This window comes from Macrobrachium nipponense, chromosome 13, assembly GCF_015104395.2.
Source record: "Macrobrachium nipponense isolate FS-2020 chromosome 13, ASM1510439v2, whole genome shotgun sequence".
Classification (NCBI taxonomy): Eukaryota; Metazoa; Arthropoda; class Malacostraca; order Decapoda; family Palaemonidae; genus Macrobrachium; species Macrobrachium nipponense.
Window position 1 is genome coordinate 100,610,960 of NC_087206.1, and position 12,710 is coordinate 100,623,669.

The 12,710-nt window shown below is 36.4% G+C and overlaps 1 protein-coding gene across 1 annotated transcript; it reads left to right on the plus strand.

Annotated features, from left to right (window-relative positions):
- The first annotated feature begins 4,356 nt into the window (after positions 1-4,356).
- On the plus strand, positions 4,357-11,165 carry LOC135225405 (tigger transposable element-derived protein 1-like). The gene is made up of 3 exons (XM_064264740.1): positions 4,357-4,422; positions 5,331-5,964; positions 11,137-11,165. The coding sequence occupies exons 1-3, from the start codon at positions 4,357-4,359 to the stop codon at positions 11,163-11,165; spliced, it is 729 nt and encodes a 242-aa protein (XP_064120810.1).
- Positions 11,166-12,710: the final 1,545 nt, after the last annotated feature.

Below are 12,710 nucleotides of genomic sequence, written 5' to 3' on the forward strand. Positions count from 1 at the left end.
GTTTTTTTCCTTTAGAATTAAATTATGTCTTTGAGCATATTCAATTACAACTTCTATACCACCACTAGACAAATAATGATAAAATTCACCGTAACCCACATTACACTGCAAACAATCGGTAGGAAATCGAAGATCTCTGTCAAAATTAATCCCAGAAGGGCCAGCTACTGCCTCTGCCATAGCTACACGAAGACAAAAGGCCGGTTTTTCTTCATTATTCGAGTATTCAGTCAAACAGGATACCAGTGGACACTGGACAGGTAAACTTTATTACTCGCTGAAATGCTAGTGAAACCTAGTTTCGACTAAAGTCGTTCGTAATTGGTTATGAAACCCAATTATGTCATAACGATGTACCCACTCTCAGCCAATAATGAGTAACTGGAACTGCTTTTGTCTGCGTAAGAAACTAAGTTAGAGGGCTCATTAAAAGTAAAATCATTACCGTAGAGGAAAGAAACCTCTCTCCCGACTTAAGAAAAAATTCGAGGTTCAAAAACTTATGAAGCTCATTTTAATTCCACCCCCGTTCAATCCTCTCATATAATGCTATACTTTTTATATTTTTCTTTTCACATGCTCTTTCCATGTAGGTGATTATTTATTTTAATATCCAGTGCGGAATGCTTCTGAAGAATTACCAATTAGCCTTAAACCTAATTAAATAACACATTCGAATAAACATACATTAGGACTATGAAAAATGATTATCATCCCGTTAAGAATAATTAACTACTACTCCACTAATCCAATAATTCATAGAAAGTCGTCTCTTTAGTATCACAGCGAAGTGTCGTCTCCAACGGTCTACTCCAGTAGTGCAGCAAAGTAGGAGACACCCAACACAAGTCGTCTATAGGTGAGAATACTTATGATAAACACACACAGGGTCTGGGATCTTACCCTTTTCTTCGCCCCTGGGAGGCCCCTTAACGACTCCAGAGGTTCAGCAAGCTGAGGGCAAGGGCAATGACGGACGAGGTTCGCCTCCAAAAGTACGTAAGGCAAGGAAGGGCATCACACAACCCCGAAGTATACGCCTTGCAAAGGAAGGGCATCACACGATCCCTTACACGGACTGAAGAGACGCCCGCAAAAAGTACTGTTCATAGGGGGATGACAAGGAACACCTCCAAGATGCCGCCAGCTGCAAAAAGGTCGAGGGCGTCTTCAGAACATTATTCTTGTAAGCTGCCACAAACCGTCAAAAAATATAGGAGCTGGAAACCTCTCTATAGGGAGCCGTTAACTGCCGTTTCATCACTCAGAAGGTCCCCACATCACCAGCGGAGATGAAAACAAAACAGGTGACGAACAGCCGAAACACCGTCAATCATGAAAAGAAAGACATTTACATGGGTGACGTACCAATTAAAACTATAACTACCCTTTTGGGGGGGAGGCAAAGACCCCAAATCCAGCCTTCAAAAGAGATATGTAAACAAAACTGGACAAAAACAAACAGAAACTTACTTTAACCCTCTTACGCCGTCGATTGGACGTATTAAACGTCGAGTCAAAATGTCTCCCGTATGCCGATTGGACGTATCATACGTCGGCTCAAAAAAGAAAGTTTTTTTAAAAATTCGCGGAAAAATACTTATAGGCCTACCAGCCGAAAACTTTTGTATCACGCGCCTTGGGGGATGCTGGGAGTTCACGGATCAAGGCGTTGTTTTGTTTACAATCGCTACGCAGGCGCGCAAGCGCGAATTTCTTTCTTATCGCACTAAAAAGTATCAGTGACACATCTCGGAAATTATTTCTTCACTTTGACATAATTATTGCACCATTTTAAATTATCCTTTACATGAAGTATTATATATGAAAATGTGCGCAATTTCATGCACAATACAACTAAAAAATACTCATGATTGTAGCTTTTATCAATTTTGAAATATTTTCATATAAATAACGATAAGTGCAAAAATTTCAACCTTCGGTCAACTTTGACTCTACAGAAATGGTCGAGAAACGCAATTGTAAGCTAAAATTCTTATATTATAGTAATATTCAATCATTTGCCTTCATTTTGCAACAAATTGGACGTCTCTAGCACAATATTTCGATTTATGGTGATTTATGAAAAAACTTTTTCCTTACGTTCGTGCGATACTCTTCCGATAAATTTTTTCGTGCGATTGTCCTAATGTTTGCACCCTTTTAAATTTGCCGTTACATAAAGAGTTTTATATGGAAATGTGCGCAATTTCATGCACAATACAACAAAAGACAACCCATGGTTGTAGCTTTTATCAGTTTTGAAATATTTTCATATAAATAACGTTAAGTGCAAAAATTTCAACTTTCGGTCAGCTTTGACTCTACCGAAATGGTCGAAAAACGCAATTGTAAGCTAAAACTCTTATATTATAGTAATATTCAATCATTTACCTTCATTTTGCAACGACTTGGAAGTCTCTAGCACAATATTTTGATTTATGGTGAATTTATGAAAAAAAAAAAAATTACGTTCGCGCGGTAACTCTTCCGAAAAAATCAGAATTTTTTTGTGCGATTGTCGAAATGTTTGCACCATTTAAAATTAGCTGTTTCATAAAGTTTTATATATGAAATGTGCGCAATTTATCATGTAGAATACAACTAAAAATGATTGAAGGTTGTAGCTTTTCTCTTTTTTCGAAATATTTGCATATAAATCACGATAAATAGAAAAAAACCACGTTCGGTCAAATTTGACTCTACCGAAATAGTTGAAAAACGCAATTGTAAGCTAAAACTCTTACGGCCTAGTAATATTCCGTCCATGTTTTTCTTCATTTTGAAACAAATTTGAAGTGTCTAAACAATATTGTGATTTATGGTGAATTTTTGAAAAATATATTTACCTTCACTCCGCGCGCCATTCGCGGCCGCAAGTCTCCGAAATACGTACATGGCATTATCCTAATATTTGCTCCTTTGTCATATTAGCCTTTTTATAGAGTTTCATATATCAAATGTGCGCAAATTCATGAAGAATACAATAAAAAATAATTGAAGGTTGTAGCTTTTTCCATCTTCGAAATATGTGCATATGAAAAAATATATATATTAAAATTTCGACATTCGGTCAAATTAACTCGTCCGAAATGGTCGAAATCTTGCAATTCTAATCTACAACTCTTACAGTATCGTAATATTCAATCATTTGTCTTAATTTTGAAACAATTGGAAGTCTCTAGAACATTATTAGAATTACAGTGAATTTTTGAAAAAAAATATTTTTTTGCGTCCGCGCGTTACGAATTCGTACATCATTTTTGTGATAATATTTTTTCCGGTGTTACTTTTATTGTTTTACAATGTATTATATTAACAAATGATCGCAATTTAGTGTAAAATACAACGCAAAAAAAAGTAACTGGTTAGCTTTGACCGCCGTTTTCTGCACAGCGTGATTTGAATACAATTATGTAATGAATTTTTTTTTTTTCGCTACCATATATCGCATTATTTACATATGATAATGATATTATTTTTTCATTTCTGATGGTTGCATTCTAAACTTCAGGCAATGACAAAAAAAGGAGCCAAAAATGAACTCTTAATCTTCAAAGTACGCGCGCTGTAATTTTTTGAAAAATTATTTTTTCCACTTCCCCGCTCTCCAAACCAGGCCCGGCATACGGGAGACGTTTTGATTTTTAGGGCTCCGGCTTAAGAGGGTTAATGTGTGAAGTCCCAAAAGCATAGCAACGATATAAAATTAATCAAATAAGTTAACTCCATTACAGTATATATAATATCTATTATATATATATATATTATATATATATATATATATATATATATATATATATATATACATTGCAGTGTTCCCCTGTAGTCGGGGGGGATGTATACCAGAACCCCTCCCCCCCCAACCCGAAAATAGCTAGAATCCACGAATAGTTGAAGCCCCTATAAAAATGCTTAAAACTGCCTACTTTGTTAGTTAAAACTCACGAAGCATTCATCGAGGAAACGTATATCCATATATATATATATATATATATATATATATATATATATATATATATATATATATATATATATATATATATATATATATATATATATATATATATATATATACAGTGGTACCTTGAGATACGAGCGTCCTGTGATACGAGTGCTTTGAGACCCCGAGGTGGAATTCGGTCCAAATTTTGCCTTGAGACCCGAGCTGTGTCCCGAGATCCGAGTTGGTTTGGGGTGACGCCCCACCGCTAGTTGGCGTTCGCGGGCAGCATCAGCTGGGAGCATCTCACGAGCTCACTCGCACGTGTGGCGACAGATTTAAGTTGTGTTTTGTGAGCTGTACTCGTGTTTTCGCTGTTTTTTCACGAATTAGTGAACTTTTTACCTACCATCATGGGGCCAAAGAAAGTACGTGCAAAGGAGAGTGGCGAAAAGAAGAAGAGAATGCTGCCGATAGAGGTAAAGCGAGAAATAATAGAAAAACATGAGCGTGGTGTACGAGTGATGGAACTGGCCCGGGTGTATGAGCGTAGCAACATCGACCATTTGTACCATCCTAAAGCAAAAGGATGCCATCAAAAGTGCAAAACACTAAGGAACTACAATTCTGTCGCAATTAAGGACAAATGTCCATGAAGAAATGGAGAAGCTGCTCTTGGTATGGTTGAAAGAGAAGGAACTAGCGGGAGATACAGTGGACGGAGAGTTATAATTTTGCGAAAAGGCCTCGCGTTATTTACGGCAGATTTGAAGAAGGAAGAGGCATCACTTCAGAAGGGGAGCAGAAGACACGTTTAAGGCAAGTCGTGGTGGGGGTTCGATAATTTTAAGAAGAGAAGTGGCATTCATTCGGTGGTGAGGCATGGTGAAGCTGCGAGTGCCGATGTAAAGGAGCTGAAAGGTACATCGTCGAGTTCGCTGAGCTTATTGAGGAGGAAGGCTACATCCCGCACAAGTCTTTAACTGCGATGAGACGGGATTATTTTGGAAAAAAATGCCACGGAGGACATACATCACCGAAGGGAGAGCGAAGATGCATGGCATAACCAGCCCATGAAGGACCGTCTGACCCTTGCATTGTGTGCAAATGCTAGTGGTGACTGTAAAGTAAAGCCACTGCTAGTCTACCATTCTGAAAATCCTCGAGCGTTCAAGTCACACAAAATTCTGAAAGAAAAACTGCACGTAATGTGGCGCGCGAATGCAAGGGCATGGTTACGCGGCAGTTCTTTACAGATTGGGTAAACCTCGTCTTCGGTCCTTCAGTGAAGGAATATCTTCAAAAGAATAACCTCCCACTGAAAGCCTTATTAATTTTGGATAATGCTCCGGCCCACCCACCTGGTCTTCAAGATGACATTCTCTAGGAGTTCCAGTTTGTGAAAGTCCTCTACCTCCCACCCAACACGACTTCCATCCTGCAACCAATGGATCAGCAGGTCATTGCAAATTTTAAAAAGCTTTTCACAAAGCACTTGTTCCGCCGATGCTTTGAGGTGACAGAGAACACCAAGCTTACCCTTCGAGAGTTTTGGAAAGAGCATTACAATATCGTCGTATGTTTACGTATCATTGACTCGGCATGGCAAGAGGTAACGAGACGAACCTTGAACTCGGCGTGGAAAAAGCTATGGCCTGATGCTGTTTCAGAGAGGGACTTCGAAGGGTTCGTACCCCAAGCAACGGTGGAGGAGATTGTGTCCCTCGGAAAGTCGATGGGTCTGGAGGTAGATGAGGGCGACTCGTCAAACGAACTCGTCGAGGAACATGAGGAGGAACTCTCAATTGAGGAGTTGAAGGAGCTGCAGGTGATGCAACATACGAAGGCCCTGCAAGAGATTAGCAGCTGTAGCGAGGGGGAGGAAGAGCCGGAGGAAGTGATTCCTACAAGTCAAATTAAAGACATGTTAGCAATGTGGGAAACACTTTCGAGTTTCATTGAACAGAAACATCCAGAAAAAGTTTCGACTAGTCGTGCTTCAGCGTTATTTAATGACACTTGTTTGACTCATTTCCGGAACATTCTAAAAGGGAGGCAGAAGCAAAGCTCTTTGGATAAATTTTTGTTAAAGAGAAGCGCAAATGAAAGTGCCGAAAGTGATTCTAAAAGGCAGAAAACAAGTGCTGATTAAACTTACGTATCGCTTAGGTTAAGTTTTAAGTTTAAAGTGCATTTAGTATTTTTTCAAATTTAAGTTAAGGAAAGTGCAAATTTTTATTAAAGTTAAGGAAATGCAGTTTTAGTTTACATTTTAATGTTATCATTTTGTGTTCGAAAAAATGCTGTTTACGTAACGGGACTAGCCCCTCCCTGCTCCCTCCTCCTCCTCCTCCTCCTCCGCCACTCGACTCCGTTAGCCAGCCGCACTCGCCTGTCAGCAAGGTAAGATTACGTGTTCTTAACTTTTTGTTGTGTTACGTAACTTTGTTATTCATTGCTAAATTTTAGTTTTAGTTTACATTTTAATGTTCATTTTTCATTTTCTGTTAGGAAAATTCCTGTTTACGTAACGGGACTAATGTAGCCGTCCACCGTCTCCCCTCCCCCTCCGTCACTCGCCTCCCTTAGCTGCCCGCACGCGACTGTCACCAAGGTTAGATTAAATTAACTTTTTCTTTTCTTTATTTTACTTTAATTCTATTCATTACTAAAATATATTACTGTATAATTTTTTTGTACTATATTTCTACATTTATATGTGTGTTTTCTTCATTATTTACGATGGTTTGGGGGTATATTTCATAGGTCTGGAACGGATTAAATACATTTCAGTTAATTTAAATGGGAAAAATTGATTTGAGATACGAGTTTTTCGAGTTCCGAGCCCGGTTCCGGAACGAATTAATCTCGTATCTCAAGGTACCACTGTATATATATATATATATATATATATATATATATATATATATATAATATATATATATATATATATATATATACATATATATATATAACAGAATCACGAAAGTTAGGAACGTGATAAAATCCATAAATAAAGATAAATGCCACGAAGAAAAAATAAACGAAGGAGTCTGCGCGATCTTTCGACTTAAAAGTCCTTTACTGAAGCAGATACTGACAAAAATACGAGAAAAGACAATACAAGAAGGTTCGTATAACTGACAGATAGGGATTATAAAGGGATTAGTGCCTAGAATCGACACACCTGGAAGATAAGAAACCTTCCCAAACAAGCATAAACAAAGGTGCAATTAAAGGTTTAAGACAATCATCTCAGATACAATCTCCAGACAATTAAAGGATTATAGGTGACAGCTATTCGGAACCTGGTAAACAAAAACCATATTAACAAAAACATGACAGACATACATTACAATAAAATTTTTAATAACTCTAAGGCAACTGATTTTTATTTAAGTCAGTAATTATATATTTGAGGTCATTCTTAAACATGTTACAGATACAAGGGTCTAAATGAAAAAGGCCACGACTAACATTGAAATTACAATGAAAAGTAAGTTGTATTAAAGCAGATTCTAAAAGATTTCGTGATAAGACATCTCTTGACCGTGCAATTACTGAACTGTCAATCCAATTAATTCGGTGGTTGTTTTCACTTAAATGAATAAATAATGCATTTTATTGTAATGTATGTCTGTCATGTTTTGTTAATATGGTTTTGTTTACCAGGTTCCGAATAGCTGTCACCTATAATCCTTTAATTGTCTGGAGATTGTATCTGAGATGATTGTCTTAAACCTTTGATTGCACCCTTTGTTTATGCTTGTTTGGGAAGGTTTCTTATCTTCCAGGTGTGTCGGATTCTAGGCACTAATCCCTTTATAATCCTTATCTGTCAGTTATACGAACCTTCTTGTATTGTCTTTTCTCGTATTTTTGTCAGTATCTGCTTCAGTAAAGGACTTTTAAGTCGAAAGATCTCGCAGACTCCTTCGTTTATTTTTTCTTCGTGGCATTTATCTTTATTTATATATATATATATATATTATATATATATATATATATATATATATATATATATATATATATATATATATATATATATATATATATATATATATATGATATATATCTATATATATTATATATATATATATATATATATATATATATAATATTATATATAATATATATATATATATATATATATATATATGGGGATACAATCCACAATGAAGTAAAATCCTCTTGTAGTTTAAAATATATATATCTTGTACAGGATTAAAGCTTTCGACCATCAACTGTGGTCTTGTTCACTAAAATGTGATATGTCACCTCAAGGAACTAACGAGTAAGAGCACAAACATTTGAAAAAACAGCGGTTAGGTAACAAGCTAGTTCATATTATGAATGATCAGGCGGCTGAGCCCTCTTTCTTTCCAGAATTTGTCTTGATCTTCGTGGGGGAATGTTTCTATTGTCAACTGCTTGTTCTATGGTGGTTGGGTGGTATGTTGGAGAAATGACCTGAGTGGAGTAAACAGGAGAGGAAGCAGCATCGTTATTGGCACAAATATTTCTAAAGTTTGAAATTTTCCCTTTCCTACATATCTCTTCATAAATAGCTGTATTTTCTGTAATGCCAGTATTTCCTGCAAAGGTCTCGTTTAATGAAATTAACGCCCCTTCTACTACTCGTCTCAAAGTCCTGTCGTTACATGTAAAAACAACCTTTGTACCTTTAAAATTTATTGCGTGGTTTTTCTCCCATGTATGTTGCGCAATTGCACTGTATGAACTTCCCCTTCTGCAAGCAGCAACGTGTTCTTCCCTTCTCTTATCAATGGAACGTCCTCTTTCTCCCACGTAACATTCATTGCAATCACTACAAGGTATTACATATACTCCTACATTCTCTCTATTACCCGGGTTATTTTTAATGAGTTTCTTCTTGATTGTACTGTTGTACTGAAAAACTACGTTGTGAAGCCGTTCTTTTTTCCTTTAAGGCTGCCGCTTAGAAAAATTTATTAAGTTCTCCTATTAATAAGGAAGGAGGACAAGGCAGATGCCTTAAAATCTGCCTTTTCAGTTATATCATCGATCTAGCTTTAGATAGAGACTGTAGTATAAAAAACTTTGGGTAACACAGTTTAGTAAAACTATCTACCAAGAAGTTTATTTCGGCGTCAATGAACTGGGGATCACATATTCGGTATGCTCGAAAGAATAAATTGGTTAAAACGTTGTGCTTTACTTTAGGTTCATGATATGAATAGTAATGAATATAGGTGTTTGTGTGGGTGTTCTTCCTATACACTCTGAATTTAAAGTCACTACTCACTGTGTCTCTATGAACTACCATATCTAGAAAGGGAAGCCTATTTTCCATTTCCTTTTCCACTGTAAATTTAATAGAGGGCAAAAACCATTAAGCAACTCTAAAAACCTATGAAAGGCTTCCTCGCCGTGTCTATAAACAATAAAAACATCATCTACATACCTAACCCAAATTTCAGGCTTGATGTCTTCCGGTAGTGTGTCAACGTAAACCTTTTCGAAAAATTCCATACATAAGTTAGCCAATATAGGGGAGAGAGGTGAGCCCATCGAGACCCCGGATTTTTGTTGATAGAACGAACCATTAAACTCAAAAATTGTAGATTCAACGCAAATGTTAATCAAATGACAAAATTTATCTATGTGCATAGGTGGCTTGAAAATATTATCTGAGGCTAATTTCTTCAAGTTGTCGAGCACGAAACTCAGTGGTACATTCGTGAATAAAGAAACTATATCTAGACTGTACATAGTACCTATGTAATTCTTTTCCTTAATTTGATCCATAAAATCCATACTGTCCTTAATGTGAGATTTCGAAATTGTCCCTATTAATTTCCCCAAAACATCCGCTAACCATGATGACAGGTCCGACTGAGGATTGTTGCAGCTAGCGACAATGGGCCTTAAAGGACACCCCTCCTTGTGAATCTTGGGAGTTCCGTAAAAATAACTAAAAGACGGCAGTTTTCTCGCTAGCTTACTCAGGACTATATTTCTGGTTTCTTTTTCCACACCACTGCTAACTATGGCTTTTATTTTCTTGTTAAATTCAGACTGCAAATCGCTAATGCAAGGGGGTTTTGTTACTTTAAGGTATGTGTTACTATCGTTTAAGAGCCTGGCATTACAGAAAATACAGCTATTTGTGAAGAGATATGTAGGAAAGGGAAAATTTCAAACTTTAGAAACATATGTGCCAATAACGATGCTGCTTCCTCTCCTGTTTACTCCACTCAGGTCATTTCTCCAACAAACCACCCAACCACCATAGAACAAGCAGTTGACAATAGAAACATTCCCCCACGAAGATCAAGACAAATTCTGGAAAGAAAGAGGGCTCAACCGCCTGATCATTCATAATATGAACTAGCTTGTTACCTAACCGCTGTTTTTTCAAATGTTTGTGCTCTTACTCGTTAGTTCCTTGAGGTGACATATCACATTTTAGTGAACAAGACCACAGTTGATGGTCGAAAGCTTTAATCCTGTACAAGATATATATATTTTAAACTACAAGAGGATTTTACTTCATTGTGGATTGTATCCCCATTTACTTAGAGATACGACATAGTACCTGGCTTCTGCATATATATACATACATATATATATATATATATATATATATATATATATATTATATATATATATATATATATATATACACACACACACACACACACACCACACATATATATATATATATATATATATATATATATATATATATATATATATATGTATATGCATTGCAGTGTTCCCCTGTATTCGGGGGGGATGTAATCTATGTAATCCATTTATTTCTTTTTTAAGGGTAATGCATTAAGCTAACTCTTAAATGAAATTATAGTTATTTAACTTCATTTCAAAGTTAGCTTAACACTTTGGGAGCATGATTAGGGTCACGTTGAATGTTTAAATATAAATTAGCATTTATTAGCATTTTTAGTGACTACCAAATTTACACAAATCCTCGCCTTGCGCGAGGGGATCTGGAACCTAACCTCAAGTATGTTTGAGCTGAATAAAGGCCAAGTGTCAAGAGATTAAAAAGCTCACCTCACTATCTGGCTTAAGTTTATTGTATTATCATACCCTTGCCTGACTTAACAAACTTTCTCTTCTCTTTTTTTTACTTATATAATCCCTCTAAACTGAAAATGTCACTACTGCCCTGTGCCGTCTTACAGATAATGCAAGGAAGCTCACCTCCCACTGATGTATAGGGCAACAATGATTAGAAAGTTTTCATCTCATTTAACATAGCTGTTGCTCTAAATGATCATAAACCGCCACACCCCCTCATAACCCTGGCCACAACAAAGCAAGAAGAGGCCCCACCTATTGACTCGCACTTTGTACTTGACGTCTTTACTAATTAAACACCAGGATCTCCAGCGACCTACCTGCCTGAAATTTGAAATTCAACCAATGGGAGTCCTGTTGTCCTAAGGCCCTCCCTTGAGTATATTTCCACAGATTTAGATGAAGAAAACTGGCAAAGAAATGTCAGTCAACCAAAGAATTTAAACAGAGGAAAAAATCCTAGGACGACTAGGTCACAGCCACACATTTCAGGGGTGAACAACCAAGATTTCAGGCTTTGCACACCTTCAAAACACACTGCAAAACTTGCAAGTCGTTCTCCTTCCACTGGAACTGACCCATCCCAGTTCCATCTCCAGACAAGAGCAGAATATGCTAGGACACAACACAACCTGAATCACACGAGCCATAAATATTCGCAATGACATAGTTAAGGTAACACCAAAGTAAAAGAGTAAATAAAAAGAGAGAATTGCTGATCCAGATAAGGGGAAGTAATCAAGTAACATACATTTTTAATGTAAAAAAGAATTCAACTCTATTTGGGGAGCTGTTACTGTTATTGGAATTCCTGTCAAATTTGTGATAATTCCACTGTTGTTAAAAGTGTTCATAAAATCGAGTGGTTGTTTGTTGTAATCGAGTGTAATAATGTTCACTGATATTTAAATTACTTCACCAGAGATATAATTTGAGTCTGGACGTGGTTTTAAAGGAAGTATCCGTGATATATTCCTGATATTTCTTTGAAGCAATTTTGAGTTGGTTTTGTCATGACAAAGTTGTATTATTTGTTCAAATACTGAATGTAGCTGTATCAAATAATTCAGAATTCTGGTCGGCTGACAACTAAGATTTCTGTAACTTTGTTTAAACATGGAATTCAGGTGTCTTTTGAGTAGCTTAATACCAAGTGTAATCACTTTTCAAGAAGAAATTATTTTTCTATTTTATCACACTTTAACAAACATCACTCATCTCTGTAACATGGACCAAGTGCATTCTAGTGTAAAGCCCAACATACTGTTTAACAGTTAAGCATAATTCCGAAATAATAACAAGGGTAAATTAAATTCCCTATGGAATGGCGGAGACTGAGTGCCCCCTAGTAAAGTTATAGCTTTAGATATATCATCTTGTGGGTTAAGATAAGTAATTTTATGTGCTGTTTTTTTAAGTTAAGGTATGTGCCCAAAGTAAATGGCAGAATGCTTGATAAAAATCTATTCTAGACATGCATGATATGTATGATCATAATCATAGTTCTGTTTGATACACTACTTTTGTTATGTAATCATAAAGATGCAGTTTTTTGTTGCATTCAAGCCAGCTTAAACTCTGACTATTTTAGAGTCTATTATAAGATACATTCAGTCCTTTGCATTAATATAAATTCATCATAGTTGTGTGTGCATGCATCGAATGTGTGAAGTGTGTA